Below are 21,508 nucleotides of genomic sequence, written 5' to 3' on the forward strand. Positions count from 1 at the left end.
TGATATCTTGGTGATCAATTGTTCCGCTGATGCTTTTAAACAAGATGAAAATCAGGTGAAATAATGAAGTAGTATAAGAACACAAGGGTAATGTAATCAATTAGAACAGCTAGATTACACTTCATACACTCCAAGCAGCAATAGTATAGGAGGAGGTGATAACAGCCAAGTGCCGAATCTGCTTTGAAAAGGTGGGTTTTTACTTCTTTAATATTAGTCGAAGTAAATTGTCAGAGGAAGGTGGGGGCGGCAGTAAAAGGGCCATAAGGTGGTGGGCCTGGTGTGGGTGAAAGGGGATCAGAAGGTTGGCAGCAGCTGATCTGATGTGGCAGATAACAGGGGCATAGTGATGCTGGAGATTAGTCAGTTGTGAGGGGGCATGACAATCAAGAGATTTGCATATTCTGTTCCTTATTTTCCAAGGTTGTATTGAAACGCTGCAGTGCGGCGGATTTTACACTACGAATGCTCTTGTACTGTTCAAGTGTTCCTGGAAGTGAATAGTTATGGTTGTCATGTCAATGTATGGACACTGTTCAGGTTCAAGGATATACTAGACTATACTTTTCAGGATCTATGGAGTCATAAAATTGTGTCTCCTTTGTGAAAAGGCATTAATTTACATGTATTTAAAATTAAAATGTGAAAATATCAAGAATCTAGTGCACATACTAGTAATTTCCGATTGGGAATATGAATTTGAGTTTGCTCATGGTAAATGTAGATTTAAAAACAAATTTACCGTTGATAAACTGTTTTAGGCAAATGTAAATATTACTTATTTAGGCTGTCTGTGCTGATATTGAATGATATTCAAATGCACCCTTTTAGAATTGTTTTATTGTTTTAATACAGTAAACGTGAAAGTGACAGAAAAAGACTATTTTACATTGATTATTAAATAACAATGCATTATATTTTATAAACTGATCATACATATTGTATATAAAAACATTAATTTGCAAAGTAAATCATAACTCAAGCTTCCAAATAAATAAAGTAAAGAGTCTAATATTTCCTGCCGAAATTGAAGCATAAAGTATTATACAATGAAAATACTCAATTAAAGTAAATCAAATTCAGGAAAACATAAAAACTTTAAAGAAGGTGAATTCTTTTTAGGCATAATCAACACGGTACATTATTCTTAAACAGAGAACAACAAAATATACATGAAAGAAGAATTCTCTAACAGATTTTTTTTAACACTAGCTATATCTTCAAATTGAAAAATTGAAATGAGAACTTTGTGCACAATGTCAGAGAAACTCCTTTTCAAATAGATGCAGCTTTTAAGAAAACATCAGATCTTTATAATCCATTGACAAAAATGCTTTTAGTTGTACCTTGAAAACAACATGACCAAACAAGGAATAAAGACCACCCACACCAGTTCCTATGGTGTGGAATTAGCATGTCCTGGCTGTGTTTGTGCATGGTTGTGCATTAACAGCTCAATGCTTTGACACGCTCCTTCTCAGTCGCTGTGCGCTCTGGCTGGGAGGCGCGCTGGAGTGGCCGACACAGGGATTAACAGGAGCGAGGGATATAAAGGCAGCATCACAAGGACCATGATACCTGTAGAGCACTTATGAACTGAGCCTTGCTTACAAATGACCCTGAACAGTTTTGTGGTGGTTTTTTTGTTGTTGTTGTTGTTTTTTGCTGTCCTGCTATTTCTCAGAATAAAAGGACTTGTGTGTGGCAGCGGAGCTGCAGCTCAGCAAAGGACTTGCGGAAGCTGAAGAAATCCACTTTGTGAGAGGAGATGCATGTCTGTGAATTGGTCCTCGTTCTCTTCATCTCTTCAGTGGGTTCCTCTCTCTGACACGGCTCTCTGGTGCCTGAGTCAAGGCTTCTCTCTCTTTGTGCCATCCTCCAGAGCCTGTCATCACTGTGACATGCTGCTTCAAACCCCTCTGCCAGCTATCGGATGGCTCACTCTGGCTCGTAGCTGTGAATGAGGATGGGACGTGCCGGCCAGGATGGAGAGATGAGTGAAACTGTGTTGATGATTTGGATCGTTATACCGGTGGCAGTGGAAGTAAGCGGAGGGCGCCTGCATGTACTCCTGCCAAAGGGAGATGGAGATATTCATCGACAACAGTCCGGTTAACCTTGGCAGGGAAAGGGTTGGACGGCTTCTCGACACAAGAGACGAGTGGCTTCTTCTCATTCCGCAATGTCTCTGAAGTGCGAGCTTTTGCTGGGAAGGAGAACTGGTTAAGGTCTCACATTTGCCCGAAGAGGAGCGCTCAGAATCTGGCTCGTTGATTGGTGCCGGTCGGCACCATGGCTGACTCTCACTTGTCCGGCTTCGTAGGAAGCTACAACAGCAGCTCTCCCACCACCAGTGCTTGGAACATCACAGGCAGCGGCCCGTGGTTGTTGGCCTTCATGCTGACCGTCATCATCCTCATGACAATCTGTGGCAACATGTTGCTCATTGCCTTGGTGTTTGCCCATCGCTCTCTGCGCTGCACCTCAAACTGCTTCCTGGTGTCCCTGTTCTTGTCTGACCTGATGGTGGCGTTGGTGGTCATGCCCCCGGCCATGCTCAACGTGCTGTGCGGGGCCTGGGTGTTGTGGCCCGCCTTTTGCCCGGTATGGCTTTGCTTCGACGTCATGTGCTGCAGTGCGTCCATCCTCAATCTGTGTGTGATCAGCTTGGATCGTTACATCTTCATCATCTCACCTCTGCGCTACAAGCAGAGGATGACCCCACCTCGAGCGTTGCTCCTGGTAGGAGCCGCTTGGGGGTTGGCGGCACTGGCTTCGTTCCTGCCCATTGAGATGAAATGGCACAGCTTAGGCCACGGGAGCGGACACTCATTGGTCCCTGGGGTCAGCATCAGTAACATCAGCTCCTACTTGGACAGGTTGTACCCAGAATCCTACTTTCAGCTGTCGCCATCAGGAGGCCTTTCCTTCCAGTGCCGCCTGCGGGTCACCTTGCCGTTTGCTCTGGTGGCATCCGTGCTCACTTTCTTTTTGCCGTCCAGCGCCATTTGCTTCACTTACTGTCGGATCCTCCTGGCAGCGCGGAGGCAGGCGAGGAGAGTCGCGGCACTGAGTCACCCACCACACCCACATCCTTCTCTTGGTGAGCCTTCCCGGCCTCCTTCACCCGGGGTTGCAGCAGGGCAAGCTCAGCAGGATGGAGATGACTGTAGTCACCAGGAGCCTCCTGTGTCACAGAATGTACCGGTAAGAAAGAGAGACCAAACCGTAAAATAGACACGCCAGAGAAGGTATATCCGTGAGGGTGGTCAGTGTATGTATGCTGACCAAACCTTCCAGCGGACCGCAATGACTAATATTATACTTCGGTTTAAAGGCCAGACCTTTTCGTGCTTGCAAAAAAAAACTAGGAATAAAAAAGTCAACCTTAAAAAATGTTAGAATTTTCTTCTTTTTTTTTTTTTTTACTTTTATAGTTCTTTCAATAAAATTAAAAAAAAAAAAAAAAATCACATTTGTGGAGGATTGTAGCCTGACCGTGGAGGCTATTAACAAAGCCAAGACATGCCGAAGACCTTGTGTTGTTAAAGCGTAAGGAGATGGCATTGAATGTGAACGAGCGAAATAATACAGCTCTGGTCGTTCAATGTGCTATCTGCAGGGACGAGATAGTAAACAACTTCTTTTGTTCCTTTCGCTGAAGCGAGTTTAAGATGTATAACTGAAAAAAAAAAAAAAAGTGTCCTTCAGTCATTTTGGCCCAAGAATGCATAAAAGAAGAGTAGAGGCCGAGGAAAAAGGAAAGAGGGGGAAAATCCTGGCTAAAAGTCTTGGTGAGAAAAGTACAGGCAGTGTGTCACATGTGCTGCCTCCGTCTGCGACAGTCACAGCCACGTCGTCTGTCACATTTTCCTACAGCGTGACCACAAGCATCCAGAACATGAACACTCAGTTACAGAGGAACTCAAATCTACTCAATCAATCAGCTGCATTGGACGTTTTTAACATTTACCTTTTCCAATTTATCCCATATTAATAGCTTTAAAATCACTCTCTTCACTGTCCCGAGTTATCGTGTATAATACACATCAAGCTTCAATGCAGCGATTTCACATGTAGTCCCATTGAAATCATTTATTGTTGAATCTTTTCGAATTCAGCTGTATATATTTTGCATTTTGGGGAATTTTAGAATCTCCATTAACATTTTGAGTAAACTACTAAAATAAATAGAGTTGAGATATTTGTGTTTCATTAAATCGTTAAAGGAATAGTTCATCATATTTGGGAAATACTCGTATTTGTTTTTGTTTTTTTTGCAGTGAGTCACTCTCATGTCATCTATGACATCTACATTTAGCAGGAGCAAGCATGGCTATTAGCTAGCTTGGCTCCGTGCAAAGAAGATGTTTCCCAAAACAATGAACAATTCCTTCAATTCATTAACTTGATCAAATATAATTGGACAGCTTCAAGCAAAAACATTAAAAAAAAAAAAAAAATGCATGAAAGATGCCAAAATGTATGACTCTGCAATTATGTAATTCACAGCTTTCGCCAAATATCATAACAGCCAAAGAGGATTTACATTGTGTCTGCACTTGTGGGAATAAGGCTTTCTACTGTTTTCTACTGTCCACAGCCGTCAGTGAACAGTGACGGTCGTCTGGCTCACCGGCAGGGTCGGAGGGCGCTGAAGGCCAGTCTGACCCTGGGAGTCCTGCTGGGACTCTTCTTCAGTGCCTGGCTGCCGTTTTTCATCACCAACATGGCTGAGGTCGGTACAGGCACCAGACACCAACTCTTAACAGATATGACACAGAAATGTGGTCAGTTAAAATGGTAGAAAAACACGTCAGGTTATCTGGAAGAGACAAATAACTTCAATCTGTGCATATATAATTGTTATTTCTTCACTACAAACATTTGAAACCATTTTTGTTTTTGTTTTCTGGCAGAGCTCTCTTAGTTCATATAGCGCAGAGATTCAGAGGTTTGCTCACAAATGTATGTGTGTGGTGGGCACAAAAAGAGTGTGAAATAAATGGAAAAGGAAGAAAGAGAGAGAGAAAAACACTTGGATACCAATCTATTTTTGTATTGGCCAGCCTTGGCGTCACAGCCTTGCCATAGCTATCTAACCAGGAAATAGATTGGCATTTCAGCTTTGTGTGGCTGACTCATTCGAGCCCAGAAACAACCTACCAAAGTACCATTTATAATTATTGTCCTTTGTAAGTTGTTGGTTTTGATTTGATTGGAATGGATATATACACACTCATTACTCAGTAAGCAAATTAGAGAGGTCATGAAAAAAACTCATGAATGTCAAAAAACAGCTTAATCTAAATTGGTAATGACACTTGTCCTGTTTTTCAAGCTTTCAATGATCCAGTCATTTTGATTTCCCATCTGTGCCCTCGCGCTTCTCCTACCCTGCATAACATCGAGCACAGAGACTCGACAGTGCCTGCAGTCGCCTTTCTTTTCGCACTCAATGTGGTGTGTGAAATGCACTCCCCCCCCCTCCCTTCCTGTCCTATTCCCACCGCCTCCCAGTCTCATCTTGATAGTTTTGGAAGCTCTCCTCTAACAGCTGTCTCCTCCTTCACTGTCGCTCTCTAAACTATAGTGGCTATATTCAAGATCAATGGTCTTAACAGTCGGACATCAATGTACAATTGGCTGCAAGAACAGAAGTGGTGGACATAAAAAATCTGTCTTATGTCAAAAAAAAAATTAAATTTAAAAGGAAATTGATATAATGCAACCAGGAATATATGAAAGAATGTATCGGCATTACAATTATACTTGGTCTATTTATATGTTTTGCATTATTTGTATTTATTAATTTATGTATTTATTAATGTCCAAGCTGTACATAAATTGTGGTCTGCTTTTTCAACAATTATTAGTAAATAAATCAATAACTTAAAAAAATAAATGTGCAATAAATAAAAACATTAATTTTTACAACCAGCTAAAACACATATAAATGTGATAAATGCATAAATGAATGCATAAAAAGCAATAAACAATAATTCATAGTTTATATGTGTGTATATTCTCATTTGTCCATAATTAATTTATTTAGGACTTGTAAATTGGTCTGTTTTGAGAAAAAACAATAGTACATTTTGCCAAAAAGAATAAAAAATGCATGCGGATGCGGGGCAATACAAATCTTTTTTATTTTATGTTACATTTTTTAAATTGTGCCGTAAAATTAAGGTATAGAGTTCACGTTGTGTGTATCCACTGTGGAGGAATGTCCCTTGTTAAATTTCAAATTGTGCATTGTGGATTATCTACTTTGTCAATGAGAAGAACAATGTAAAACCAACAAGAGGAATATGTTTTGTGCCTGTATATGTGAATATTTACGCACGACACGTACACAGTGGGATGCAATATAAAAATTTTTTTGCTCCACAGCGCAACAAGTAGTCAAAACTCTGCAGGGACCCTTTCAGATCGTTTTTCTCTGTATTCACTTCTTTATCTGTATAAACACACACACATAGTTGAGCTATCATAATGGTGCAGTTGCCAGCCAAATTTCAGTCGTGAGTCAGGCACTTTGTCTTGGATTACTCCCTTTACAATTTTGCGAATGTCTCCAAGTATGTAATAGTGGGCGTTTGCTGCGTCTGTGTTAGCTGTTGCTTTGTTTCGTTTAGGGACATGCTCACTACAAGTAAACTCAGCCAAAAATGATGCCGCTTTTGCAGGATTGTGATGGATTCATCACTAAATGTTATCTTACTCCTTTAGACACCCCTCGCAGTTTCCCAAAAGATCTCTATTGTCCTTTCTGTATTTGTTTTTTTTATTCCTATTATTTTTTTCAATGAACTATTTTCCCATGTCCTGCCTTAATTACCTACAATACTTTTCACCATTCCCATCCAGGCAGTGTGTGAGTGTGTCCCTCTTGCGCTCTTCGACGCCATCACCTGGCTGGGCTACTGCAACAGCACGATGAACCCCATCATCTACCCGCTGTTCATGAGAGACTTCAAGCGAGCTCTCGGGAAGCTCTTACCCTGCTGTTCCTCGCGGTCACCCAGAAGACCGTCGCCGGCGCTCTCCCTCTCTTTACGCAACTCAGGGGAGCCCAACATCGCCAGCAACCCCACTTCGCCCTTCGCCTCTGACCCCACTCACCCCCCTGCCACCGCCACCGATGCCGTCAACCTGCTGGATGCTGAGCATGCTGGGATTGAGTTGCCGCTGCTTCTGCCCAATCAGGTTGACAACCTGGATTGAATGGCAGTAATGGAAATAAAAAGACGTCATGTCGGGGCTTACAGTGGGAGAGTGATTCATGGCAGACACCGAGGCTCGTATCATGATTTACTCACTGTGAGGTAAGACGCACAAGAAAACCACATTTAAATACAATTCTGAAATATCTACGAGCACACTTCAGTAAGCTTCGCTCTTGCTCTACCTGGAGCACTGGGTTTCTCTCCGACACACAGCTTCAAGATGTGTTTTCCGTTCACATTGCATATAATGTCAGGGTTAAGACTTTTTCTAATTAGCAGTACCAGTATACAATGTAACCAGGCTCTGGTAGGCGGTGTGTCACATTCGTATAGGTTGAACGGAAGAGAGAAAAGAAAAGGCCTTGAAGAAGATTCATTTGCTGAATTGCCCCCAGCTCCATTGAACTCATATTATTGTGGTAATATCCATAGCAACCGAGGTAACGGATGAAAAGAAGAAGGGCGAACGGAGCATATATGACACCTATTTTGTAGCGTCTTCCAAAACCTGCAAAACACTCAAGTATTTCCAAGTATTTAATCTCACAGTAAGATTAGAAAATAAATTATGGTCCTATTTACAGTTTGTAAAAAACAGTCGATAAAATTCTAAATTATTATTAAATTAAAGCATCTAAAAACTCCTTTACGTAGTTAAACAAATGAAATAATCAAATAAAGTTCATTTAGGGGCTTTTCACTAGAAGCTGCCGTATGCGTGCACTGACTCTAGTGCAGTCTGAGCTGAGAATCGAATGAAGTTTTTCTCCAACAAAGCTTTGATGCGGCAAAAAAAAAAAAAAAAACCCGTAAGATGATGAGAGTTTACAAGGAAGCAGCTGGTCCCGTAACATGCTCTTTACAAGCTTGGCCGCCTTTATTCGCGTGGGTGCTCTGTAGTCCAGTTTGTGTCGTTCCAGCTCCATGATATGTGGTCATTTTCCTGGTCAGTCTCTTCTACATCGTCACACTTGGGCATTTAAATCAGACGCTGTGGCGTTATTAGCGGCATTCTGCTCGGACGTCGGGGATGAATTGTTCCCGTCTGATTCTGTGTAATTTAATGAGTCCAGCAGGTCTGAAATATCAGGGATATCCCAACCGTCACCCGTCTCCTCCGTCTCTGACACCTCTTTCTCGTCTCTGCTCTCTTGGGTACAGGTCTCAGCTTCCTCAGCTGGGTTTTGTGTCTCAGTCCCTTGTTGCTCATCGGTGGTTTGGTCAGGGATGTCCACTGTCCCCTTTGTAATTGTCACAGACTGAGGAAGAGCAAAAGAAGCTCCTGGGACTTCTTTGGTGGGAACTCCTACTGCCACCAAGATGGTGTCCATCTGCCGCATGTAGTCCAAGTGACCTTTCACCTGGGAAGCAGGAATACAGTTTTATCATCCATAAGTTAAAAAGGGTTCATATTTCTCAGTTAATTACAATGTGTGTGTGTATATGTGTGTATGTATCTTTTGCTTTTTTAAGAAAAGTTACAGGTTACACAGGTCACAATGAGATACTTTCTTTTGAAGACTACTTTTCTTTTACCTCATAATATAGTTTGTGTTGATCTCAATATATTTTGTGTGACCTCGAAGTATTTTGCGTTACCTTGCAATATTCTTTGCTCCCTCATAAGATGTTTTGTATAACTTTGCAATACTTTGTGTTCCCTTTGCACTACATTTTGTGTTACTTCACGATATGTAAATTTAGCTCTCAAGCTATTTTGCATTACCGTGCAAAATGTTTTATTCCCTCACAAAATATTTTGTGACTTTGCATTATTTTGTGTTCCTTTGGAATATATTTTGGGTTACCTCGCAATATTTTGTGTTGCCTCACAAGGTATTTTGCACTACCTTGCAGTATTTTGAGTTTTGAGCTCTCAAATTATTAATATTACCACGCAATATTTTGGGTTCCATGGCAATATTTTGTTACCTCACAATATTTTGAGTTACCTTTCCATTTAGTTTGCATTACCATGCAATATTTTAAGTACCCTCACAATATATTCCATGTTACCTCACAATACTTTCTGTTCTATTGCAATATTTGGAGTTACCAGTCAAAATATTTTGCTGACCAAGCAATATTTTGTGTTCCCTTGCCATATGTTTTGGGTTCTCTCACAATATTTTGTATTTCCTCGCAATGTGTTTTCCAAGGTAAATCCAAAATAGTCCTAAAAAAAACTAATCTCGCTACGACCCTACGCGAGTTCCACGGAAAATGTATCACTTTGTACAAATGTGTTTAATATAATTATTTTTTTTGGTACAACAAATTTTCCTATTCCACGCGTTAAATAACAAGGTACATGCTGTACGGTGCTTTAGACATGTCAAGTATCTTCTTACAGTTTTGTTTTTTTTGTTAAGTTGTTAAATGTGAAACTCTGATGCTTTACCTGGTTCAACAAACAACTACCATGATGAGTATTAAGTAATAAGTTTAATGTGAAATCTTGTTGATATGAAGGTTGGTAGAAAGGCATTGCTGTGAACTGAAACAGACCAGCAGGGGCCTTATTTTTTTCTTGAATTTCAACTTTATTTAAAAGATACAACTGTCTCTTTTAAAGTGTAAATAAAACCTATTTAATAATACTGCATCACAAAAGCTATGATTGTAACATTTCATTCAGAATGGGTCACATTTCTTCCCTCTTATAAATTATTATATGTATTGCTTCAAAAACTCAAATCCGACGAACAAATTTGGTACGGAGCACAAACTGACACTTGAACAGGGTCAATGCGAAGGAAGGCTGCTGCATGTGGTTTTAGATAAAAGATAAAAACCTTAAAATGTTAACTAACCTTCAGCTCCTTCAGCTGTACTTAAACGTATTAACCTGAACTAGATCCTAATTTAAATACAACTACAAATACAATTTAAATGACTCACCACAGAAGAAAGATCCACATTGATTATGCGCCCATCCTGGATGTTGATTGGCTGTAGCCCGGCAACAGACAATTGAGCAGCTGAGCTTCGGTACAAGAACCCCAGCAGCCAGTCGCCTCTGATAGGTGGACAGTTCAGAGTCATTTATTTATGCACTACTAAAACTATAATCTTGCTGTGGTTTCCACATTTATTGCAGGCAAAACAATGGACCCACCTCTGTATAGCAGAGATAGAACAACAAATATATCAAAACTATAAAGTAACTGCTAAGTATTTCATGTAAAAATGTAAACAATGCTAGAGACACATGACAGGAAAGAGTTCTGATTTACCTGCAATATCCGTTTACTATTTTTCCAGCCACTACTGTCGCCATCCTCTCCCAGGCCTTCTCAGAGCCGTCCACTGGGGCCCCCAGGAGGACCACATCCTCCACTACTCCTTCATTACCTGAGAATTCAAAACAGCAAAGATTGATGCAAGTTGTTGGAAAAATATGGGAAAAATAAATGCATATCGGGAATTAGCTAAATAATTCTACTCTGCAACACTAATGATTTAGAAGAATAGGTGTGGATTACTGCAGCTTTTAAAAGTCCTGATTTTAACTGAGGAATATGTCCCACCTTGGTCACTGGCTAGTTCCTGTAGACAGTAGTAGATAACTCGGGCTCCAAGACTGAAACCTATGAGGCTGACAGGTCGCTTCCCCTTCAAATACAGACAGAAGGACAAGAGAGGATTTCATTGTCTCATGGTTTTACTGAACACAGGATAATTATTCTCTGTAATAACAAGGCAATATTCAAGTTTAATAAATACAGTAATTTATTTAAAGTTTTGTTCTAATATTCAATCAGTAGATTCGAGGAAGCAAAGAACAAAGATATCATGCTTGGAGTTAATCTGAGTACACAGGCACCACAGTAACCCTGGCTGTCTCTTCCCATGCTTCCTTTCTATCTCTGCAGCTGTCAAAAAAAAGGAAAAAGGCCCCAAAAAAATGTAGAATAATAATTGTAATATTAATGTGCAAACAAAATATACGACTAATCCCTTTGGGTTGACAGCTGACTGTGTGACACACCAGTAACATGTGTGAGGTGGTACAATACCTGCTGTCTGCTTCTCAAAACCTGTGCCAGGTGTTTCCCCACCTCAGCCGAGCGGTTCAAACAAACACACCAGGGGTTGTCGATGACGCTGGCTGCTGCCAGCAAAGACGCAGGCCATGTCAGAGCCGTCACAATGCCTGAACAGAGCGATGGTGGAAAATATATGAACGCAGTACAGAGCGAGGATCAGCGCAACATGAAGACAATGGTTAGATAAGGCAAGATAGATAATAGATAGAAATGCTAAACAGATGGTGCCTCTTCACCGGTGTCCACGCTTTTCCTCAACAACAGCATCCACTCTTCACATCCCATACCACAAGCACTCTCGAATTTAAATATATATCCAATGAATAGAGGTTAAGTGCTTCCTGCACAACCATGCTCCTACCGGAGAGCACGGTGTACTTGAGGGCTTCCTGGGCCACCATGCTGACCAGCCCATCCAACAGAGAGGTCATGGCTGAGCCCAGGTCTCTGAGGAACCGGGACTCCCACACCAGGCAGAACTGTTCCCCGCACTCGCCCAAGCTGCACCACGGGGCCTGGAACGAACCTGGAACACAGCGTTTGAGTTTTTAATCTGAGCAGCACTTGTACCTGGAGTGGTTGTTTTTTTCCCCCATTGTATGTGAAGGGGGTACTGAGCTTATAACTAAGTGTGTGTTTTAATGGGGGAAGAGAGCTGCATCGTTTTATGTAAAAGCAAAACCTAAGTGGTTTGTTTGCGTAATCTCAAGGGACCCTTGACGGGTAAACTATTACAGCATTATGTGCAGAACTTATCAGCTTTCCCACGTCATCTTTTGTTATTCAAATGTTTTTCTTAATTCAAACTTTAAGTAAAATGTAACTAGGATAAATTAGGCTCAGAAACCTCACACTGAACTGGACAAAAGCACATAATATTTACAAAGAGATGACAACAAATGTGTTTGGCTGGCAGTTTGTGAACTGAAATTTAGTTTGATTCTGCTTTCCTTGTGCATATTGATGTAATGGTTCTGACACTGACAATGCTTGATCTATTCAGTGATCTGTAAACTGAACTATACGCAGGCTTAACTGTTCAAAGGTCACACTATTTCCTCAGGTTTCAGCACACGTTGTACATGTCCAGTGTGTATTTTGGGCGACAGTCTCTTGTCTACTATGTTTAAAGATAAACATTTCTAAATGCAAAATATGATGCTCTTATTCACCTGTAATTGTACAGAAATAGCTTTGATATTGTTTTTAGTTTTTGATTATTAGTGGTAAATAGTGCAATTTGTTTCATGAAATTGCATAAATGTATCACTTGTCAGAGATATATGCTAAGATATCTGTTGTATTTCATATCTGAATTGTACGCTCTTAAATGAATGGAAATGGAAGCCATACTTACTGTATTTACCGTTACAGAGCCAACCTGTCACCGCCACGGTCAGGTGAAGATGCTTCCCAGAACTCAGTGGCAAGAATTCAAATTCCTCTATTGCCCCAACACATTTGTTCATCTTATAGCCTGGAGAGACCGTGGATGGAAACAAAAGAAATGTAACGAATAGCCAAAAACATAATAAAAACATGTATTTTATCAAGTTTAGTGGAAATTCTGAAGATGATAACTTCAGTCCGCACACAATCATTCAGTGTGCCTACCAGTCAGTCCAGCCCCCGCAGCACCAAACAGAGAGGCTATGATTGCAATGCCAGTGGCTGAGCCCAGAGCAGCAGCACCACCGGCCCCGAGCACAGCACCGGCTCCTGCTGCTACCAACGGGGCGGCCAGGCCACCTGTCACACCTGGAAAAGGCCAAAATATGAAAGTAAGTGTACAGAACACAAAATATACTCGGTGCTAATAACTGGTAGGTGAAGAAAAAAAACTCTTGAAAGTGTGTGAGGAATCGATGCAATCTTCTGATGGTCTTCACATTTTATGGGTAATCATCAGTAGATGAATCCAATCATTTTGTGCTTTCACATAAGACGATCGATGTTTTATTTGACCACAAAAGAAGCAGGAATAATCACCGATCACAGTTCCTCCTCCCACGGTTGCTAGTCCAATGAGGAGGTACCGTCGTAACTTCCGTCCCCTTTCTCTCCTCTGCCGCCGGGACGACTCCTCTCTGATGGAGTTACACAGATCATCTGTATGAGTTGAAATATTCACTTCCATCGAAAAAACAAGGATGTCATGTGATTCTTCTAACTCATGAAAACAATAAGTTACTTGTTTATGTCACACATTCTGGGTACTGTGTGACTGTCATGCACAGTAATTGTGGTTTGAACACTCTGACACACACGCACGCACGCACGCACACGCACACACACACACACACACACACACACACACACACACACACACACACACACAAGATTTGGCAAAAAAGGGAGGCAGGAAACTATAAACACTTACTATTTTTAAGGAACTGAGATTGAAAGTTTATAACTAGGGGCGTAATGCTATTTGTTTAAGTACCGGAGCATATCTGTGACATACACACAGTTAAGTTGTAGCTTTGTTTCTTAGGTTGTCGGTGGTCCTGGATTTCTCATCTAAAGTTCTATTGTCGGATTTCACTCACAACACGTTCTTGCTGTTTCAGAATAAAAGCCTTGTTAAGAAAAAGGTTTCTTTCTACAGAAAATCTAAAGGCCTTTTAATCTGAAACAGATACCGGAAGTGTTGAGTTTGTATCAAAGGTGTAATGCAGTAACTTTAACAGGAAAAACAGCAGTGGATCAAGTGAACTGTAGGCATTACATTTCCTCACTTGGGAGAAAAAAGTGGCAGAGCATCTTTTCGCTGCGTTTCGGCAGCACTACACCTGTGTTCATAAACTGACTGCGGCATCCTGTGGTTAGCAGTGTGAAGGGTTCGATGTAACCACAGCTGCTGACTCAGTCACACTCATCTATTACCCATCTTTCCATCCAACCACAGCTTACTCGCTCTCCTCTCCTCTTTCCCTCAGACTCTCTCCCAGCGTCTCCTCAAACTCCTCCAGCTGCTGAGTAGAGACTCGCAGCAGACAGCTGACATGACGGATGAGAACCCTCGCTCTGGAGTCGTATTGCCCTGAGCACATGACAGGCCGGCAAAGTTTGTACAAGAAAAGGCTTTCCTGAATTTACAGCAAAATCATGAATTCTTAAAGGATTCTTACCGTCTTTGACAGAGAAAGACACCAGATCCTGTAACACAAAGCCAGAGCCGGTTAGAAGAGTGTGTTTGTAGAATTGAATATAATACAATTTAATTTGTTATTAAAGACAAAGAAAAAAAATGAAATTGTGATTAGAACATGTGATTATAGACTTGAATATGAATTCTTGTTACTTTACATTACATATATCTTTGACTCCATATTTCTATCGTCATTCTATTTATACATTTCTACCTAATGTGTCCTTGTATTGCACTCATTTACTGGAACCCATTTGCTCTCATCTTTCTACTCTACTGTGCATTTCCTTTGCCACGCTTAATGGATTTACTGTTACAACAACCCAGCTTCCCAGAAGGAGCAATGCAGTTCAGCCTCATCTCGTCCTCTATTAGAGAGACAAACACCTGTATGATAGGGGTTGCCCCTGCAGCCAGCAGTGGTTCAGCGTGCAGGATGGAGAGGAAAGTGTCGGAGCCCTCGAAGCCCAGGCCTGACAGGAAAGCCCCCATAACCGGCATCACCGACTCATCCAGGTCCAGCCAGCAGACCAAACCCTGCAGGTACTGCTCCCTAAATGCACTGAGAAATAGAAGGAACAAGCACCGTCATCAACACAGCACGAAGGACATACACAAACAATGCCATGATGACATTATCCTCCACTTACTTGTTTTCAGATCCAGTAAACAACTGTCCCAGGGAGACACCACACAGTGCAGCATAGGCAAAGCGGCTCTGTTCAGACAACTGCCGGCTGATCATTTTCTCATCTCTTGTTGTTCCTGATCCCCCTGGGTCTGTAGGTGACCAATAGATAACGCTGAATAATTAACTTTAAAACTTTAAGGCAATAATTTGATTCATTCACATCATAGAACGAACCAAATAGATGCCATCCACTATACCAGACTAAACTCACATTAGTCATAAGCAGAAATCTCAATGATATTGTATTGGTACTCAGGAGGGTTATCGTGACAAAGAGTAAGAAGATTTTCATTTTATTTATTTTTTAACACTGTTTGATGGATCACGTACATGCCGAATTAACCACAAGACCCCAGCAATTGAAATGAGGTCAGAAGTCAGGTCCACGGGTCAACTTTAATGCTAAATATTTAAAATGCAGCGTTAAACTATGCAAGTTTTGACGGGGGTTTAATTTCGTTTCGCTCTTGCCTTGAAAGAATAAAGCTACACGGAAATGGGTTAAATGGTGTCTAACTTTGTGCTACTTATCATCTCTCCGATGAACTGACCTGAATTCAGTACACCAAGGCTGCTCAGATTTGACCCACATGTTTGTTTAAGATTTAATGTGAACTAAAACCAAGGTAATTTAAACCAGTTTAATCTCAACCAGACACAACTCTCGTGTGTGAGCAGCCACACAGCTGGTTGTTAGTGGACGTGCTGCTTCAGCTGGTTAACTATCTAACGGTACACGGGTAACCTTTCCTAACCTCGTCAGTTTGATATCATACTCGTTTGCCGCAATAGTCTACAGTAAACAACATCTTTAACTAAATCTATATGGTACCTGGAGCAAAATGTGTGTCCGTACTGCTTTGTTTTTCCTCCATGGCTGAAGATGTCACAACTCCGCGGACTGAACTTGTGATGCATTCACGTGATAATTCTGAGCTCGGATATTACACAACTATCACATTCACTCAATCGCACGACATGCTGCAGGCTATATAAAAAGCTTCACACGCACATAAAGGTAAATATTCACTGCTTTACACTAAATTGAAGAATAGAAATAAAAAAAACGAAGAATAGAAATACACAATAAAAACGCATTTCAGGACACGTTTAACTTACTTGGAAAAACGTGTTATGCAATACAGCTTCTCCATGGAGCAATTTATGTGGTTTAAAACACTTTTTAGTCGTCTCGGTGGTTATATTACATGTTATAATATTTACAACGGTCCATAAAGGCATCTTTGGTTCGCAATTTTTAGCTGACGTAACTTCCACGTACGCTCAGAGCAGGGCAGACGTTTATTTACGACTGTCATGGTTTTTAAAGTGTTGTTGAAGAAACAGATATTAAAATGGTGAATTACACATGTTTAAGCCAGAAATGAGCAGTTACGCGCCACGGGTAACTGAATTTAAGCAGCAGCTGGTTTGACCAACGCTGCAGAGAGTGTAAGGATCCCAATGAAAACTGACAAAAGATCCAACAGAGCCAGTGTTGTACATGTGCGGCCAGTAGGTGTGAGTGTAACATTTATTTTCTTGCCACATGCCCTTTTTGTGAAGTTCTGTCTCCACCACCCTGATACGACAACTGATATGGTTGTTTATTTCAATTACCTGAATATGTATCCTTTTTAATAGATTATTCTGAGGTGTTGTTAAATTTTAAAAGCATTCATATGCTTTTTTAAATGGGTTATCCTTCTATTTACAAAGAATTTGAATTTGTTCAAAGTTGTTCCAAAGTCCATATTAGACAGTCTATCACTCTGCCACCAGTGGAGGAAACAACTTCACTCAAGGACATAATCAAGAAGCACGTTGGAATCATTTGATTAGACATAGCTATGAAACACAGAGCGACATTATTCTATTGTGTGTGTAATAAACAGATTTGAATAGTGTCAGTCACAAGCAAGAAGAGAGAAGAGCAAGAAACCCTTACAATGGACAAGACCGTTGCAGTACAGTATAGTAGCTACAGTATAGTATAGTAGGATATAGTATAATATAGTATAGTATAGTATAGTACTGTATAATGCAGTATAGTATAAAATTACGATAGTATAGTATAATATAGGAGTATAGGATAGTATAGTATGATATAATGTAGACTATTATAATGTAAGATAGTATAGTAGTATAGTGACTTCTGTTGTGTGAAAGATGAGATGTATTACAAGCCACAATAATGTTAGTTTTTTAATAAATATTTAAAGACAAATTGTTTTGTTTTTGCTTTCATGTAAAACTATAACACACATTTTGTTGCAATTCTATGTTCTTGAAATTAATACAAAAAAATATTTTTCAGTTATTTGTCATATTATCAACAATATTATCATAGAAACACCTTCAAATATTGTGATATTATTTAGGGCCATATTGCCCACAAAAAGTGTGTGTTTTTATTACACTCTGTAGCATAGTGCACTGAAGTAAAGTATTGTATGTTACAATTTGTGTAGAATATCAATAATAGAGAATCGCCACCTTAACGTGGTGGAGGGGTTTGAGTGGCTCAGTGATCCTGGGAGCTATGTTGTCCGGGGCATCAGCCCCTGGTAGGGTCTCCCAAGACAAACTGGTCTCAGGTAAGAGTCCAGACTAAGAGCGGTTCAAAAAGACTCCCCGATGAATAGCAGCCTGAGGTCACCTCGCCCGGGTCAGGGAAACCAGGGAACCCTCCCGGAGCCAGACCCAGGAGGGGAGCTCGCCGGTGAGCATCTGGTGGCCAGGCCTTCGCCCAAGGGGCTCGGTCGGGCTCAGCTCGAAGAAACAACATGGAGCAGCCACCCTGTGGACCCACCACCCTGTGGACAAGCATCGGGGTCAAGTGCAATGCAGACCGGGCGGCGGGCCGGGCTGGGGGTCCGGGCGAGCCGATCGCTGGCGGCTTAGACTTGCTCTAGGGACGTGTAACGTCACCTCGCTAGCAGGGAAAAATCTGGAGCTGGTGCAGGAGGTGGAGCGGTACCAGCAAGATATAGTTGGGCTCACTTCCATGCAGAGCACTGGCTCTGGACCCAAGCTCCTGGAGAGGGGCTGGACTTTATCCTTTTCTGGAGTTTCCCAGGGTGAGAGGCGCCGGGCGGGAGTGGGGATACTCACGAGCCCCCGGCTGAGCGCCGATGTATTGGAGTTCTCCCCGGAGAATGAGAGGATCGCCTCCATGAGCCTGCGGGTTGCAGGGAGGAAGACTCTGACTGTTGTTTGTGCTTATGCACCAAATGGCAGTTCGGAGTATCCGGCCTTCTTGGAGTCGGTGGGGGGAGTCCTGGAAAGGGCGGCGCCTTCCGACTCCTGGGTTCTAGTTCTCCTGGGAGACTTCAACGCTCGTGGGCAACGACGGAGAAACCTGGCAGGGGGTGTTTGGGAGGAACGGCCTGCCCGATCTGAACCCGAGTGGTGTTTTGTTACTGGACTTCTGTGCTAGTCATGGTTTGGCCATAACAAACACCATGTTCGAGCATAAGATGGCTCATAAGTGTACCTGGTACCAGAACACCTTAGGCCAGAGATCAATGATCGACTTTGTAGTAGGTACTGGCAGGCCAGAAGCGCTGCAGCTACAGTGGTTGCGGATGCTAAAACTTGGGCATGGGAGGAGTTTGGGGAGGCCATGGAGAAGGACTTTTGGATGGCCGATTAGATCCGCCCTGAGATGCTGAAGGCGCTGGACATTTCTGGGCTGTCTTGGCTGACATGCCTCTTCAATGTTGCATGGGGGTCGGGAACAGGAACATGGACTGGCAGACTGGGGTGGTGGTTCCCATTTTCAGTGGGCATTGGCCTCCGCCAGGGCTGTCCTTTGTCACCGATCCTGTTTGTGAACTTCATGGACAGGATATCTAGGCGCAGCCGGGGGGAGGAGAACGTCGGGTTTGGGGGTCACCAGATCGCATCTCTGCTGTTTGCAGATGATGTGGTCCTGTTGGCCTCTTCGGACCACGACCTCCAGCACTCACTGGGGCAGTTTGCAGCCGAGTGTGAATCAGCAGGGATGAGGGTTAGCGCCTCCAAATCTGAGGTCATGGTTCTCTGCTGGAAGCCGGTGGATTGCCCCCTCCAGGTGGGGACGGAGTGCCTGTCTCAAGCGAAGGAGTTTAACTATCTCGGGGTCTTGTTCACGAGTGAGGGGAAGATGGAGCGGGAGATCGACCGCCAGATCGGTGCGGCTGCATCAGTACAACAGGCGCTGCACCGGACCGTGTTGGTGAAAAGGGAGCTGAGCCGGAAGGTGAAGATTTCAGTTTACCAGGCGATCTACGTTCCGACCCTCACCTACGGTCACGAGCTCTGGGTCGTGACCGAAAGAACGAGGTCGCGGCTAGAAGCGGCCGGAAGGTGGCCGGGCTCAGCCTCAGCATACATATTTAAACAATGCTAAAAACATGGTTATGAGCTTCTTGCCTGTACAGTACTAAATTTATAAATCTTTTTTTATAGAGAAAGTTTTTGTGTGAGATATCTGCGGCACCAGTAAAATGTATACAGCCGCCCTGAGAACAGGAGAAGAACAACCTGTAGTATCTCATGCTCATTTCTTTGCCAAAATATACATTTCTTATGCACTTCTCGTACACATAACCTCTGTTCCGATGATCACGGATGTTTTCTCATTTGGTATTGTTTGACTGCTCCTCACCCACTCCCTTCCCCTCTGCTTCATCAACTCAAATTTACTGTACATACTTGTGTAGCTGCACAAACAGCTCTCTAACACCTCTTCATGTTTTCCAGTCTGAATTCTGAGCAATGACAAGAGAGCGAGGCAAACAACCAGAAAGTTAAGTGAGGGTGGATTCAACTTCCACTTGGTCTTTGTGAGGAGGAACTCAGTACAGCGTGGGCAGAATAATATCCTGGCCTTGTCACAGAGGAATCTCCAAATCTACGTGAGCTGCATCCTGTTTATACTGCCTACTGAACTGCCTCCAGTGTGTCATAAACAAGTCTTTATATGTAGCAAAACCACAGCTTGATTACTAATGAAATACAGTAGTGTGTTTTTATCTGGAAACTCTTTCATGCACAGTGGGGATAATGATTACTGTATAAAGCACAAGTACAAAGTATACTAACCACTAATGATGTTCAGATTAGAGTCACTGTGAGAGGAGATTTGTTGACTTGAACCCCTATGAGCGTTGCTTTTACAGACTTGTCCTTTTCAGCTTGCCTTGACTTGTAATCGGGTAGAAAAGAAAAGCCCAGGGTCTAACTTTGAAAACCTGAAGTGTTGAAAAGCAATGATAGAAAAGATAATATGAGGTGAACTGCTGCTGAGTCTTGCATAATTTCCAGGCTATGTATTTGCACATCTGTGCTCGACGTACCCGTCAAACACTGCTTATTCATGTCTGCTACTACCAGTGTACTTTAGTTTTTATACCTGTGGTGGGATTAAAATAACAGTTTCAGCAATTATGAATATAATAAGACTGGGTGGGCAAAACATTTTGAAAACAATTCTACACACCAAACTTGTGTTTGAGGTAAGCAGTTTTCTATTTGTGAATGCAAATCCTTTACCATGCAATTATTATTTCTCAATTTAAAGCCACCACAGGTAGATTTAACACAACATTCTGCATTGATGAGGCCTATAGTGTAAATAGAAAAAAAATTACTGCAGAGACTTTTAAAGAAATTTACAAAGCTTATCTGATCACATAAATTCTACACCTGCTTGTGTCTTCCCAGATATTTCATTGATTGTCATCATCTAGTTGTAAAGGATGAAACATTTTAAAGTCCCTAGTCCTCTGATCTACACCTGTCTTGATGTTTTTCAAATGCACTAATGTAATATATTTAACATATTTCTCTGGTTTAAGTTAGCCTAAAGTACATGTAGCTGGTGTCAGGTGTATAAGCATCCCAGCTAGTGAACATACTTGTATAACAAATGTGCATTATCTATCAAGTGTGGAGTTTGAGAACAAAGGTTCTACATTCACGCTAGCTGCTCTTTAATGATGTAATGAGACCAAGCGGCAAGCCACTATGACGTAACCCACTGGTTTGAGAACTGCAGTCATCATCTTGGTTATTTTTTAACCAGAAGGGACCATATTTAGATGAGCTGGAGAGCTGGCTGACTTGATTTGACTGAGAACAAAAGGTTTTTAGAAACCTGAATGCACCATAGGCATGTCATTTAACCACCCCAGCTTTGACTTAATTTGACTGATGGGATGTATTTAACATGTCATGTTATAAAGTAACTTCCATATTTATTTAACACAAAACATATTTTTCTTAACCTTATTAGAAAAATTACTCAAGAGGCTTGGTTCAAAATCAAACACATCAGACATTTATTCTCCCTCAGGTGTGAGGATGTTTTGGTCCTATAGAAGGCACTTCACATTTTCAG

The 21,508-nt window shown here is 41.8% G+C and overlaps 2 protein-coding genes across 3 annotated transcripts; one reads left to right on the forward strand and one right to left on the reverse strand.

Annotated features, from left to right (window-relative positions):
* Positions 1 to 1,354: 1,354 nt before the first annotated feature.
* htr6 (5-hydroxytryptamine (serotonin) receptor 6) lies at positions 1,355 to 7,231 on the forward strand. The gene is made up of 3 exons (XM_069141036.1): positions 1,355 to 3,207; positions 4,604 to 4,738; positions 6,874 to 7,231. The coding sequence occupies exons 1-3, from the start codon at positions 2,293 to 2,295 to the stop codon at positions 7,228 to 7,230; spliced, it is 1,407 nt and encodes a 468-aa protein (XP_068997137.1). The 5' UTR covers positions 1,355 to 2,292; the 3' UTR covers position 7,231.
* Positions 6,129 to 16,013, reverse strand: tmco4 (transmembrane and coiled-coil domains 4). 2 transcript variants are annotated; one of them, XM_069141034.1, is made up of 14 exons: positions 15,956 to 16,013; positions 15,083 to 15,212; positions 14,820 to 14,994; positions 14,413 to 14,440; positions 14,195 to 14,324; positions 13,271 to 13,368; positions 12,896 to 13,039; positions 12,639 to 12,758; positions 11,643 to 11,807; positions 11,252 to 11,388; positions 10,763 to 10,847; positions 10,469 to 10,586; positions 10,134 to 10,251; positions 6,129 to 8,593 (listed from the first exon to the last, which is right to left on the reverse strand). In XM_069141034.1, the coding sequence occupies exons 1-14, from the start codon at positions 15,996 to 15,998 to the stop codon at positions 8,198 to 8,200; spliced, it is 1,887 nt and encodes a 628-aa protein (XP_068997135.1). In that variant the 5' UTR covers positions 15,999 to 16,013; the 3' UTR covers positions 6,129 to 8,197. The 2 variants fall into 2 exon arrangements, with proteins under 2 accessions (XP_068997135.1, XP_068997136.1); XM_069141035.1 differs by having other exon boundaries at positions 15,980 to 15,986.
* Between the last annotated feature and the right edge of the window lie 5,495 nt (positions 16,014 to 21,508).

The sequence above is a fragment of the Embiotoca jacksoni genome, unplaced genomic scaffold, assembly GCF_022577435.1.
Source record: "Embiotoca jacksoni isolate LCO1_2020_lvr unplaced genomic scaffold, fEmbJac1.0.p SCAF_9, whole genome shotgun sequence".
NCBI lineage: Eukaryota > Metazoa > Chordata > Actinopteri > Embiotocidae > Embiotoca > Embiotoca jacksoni.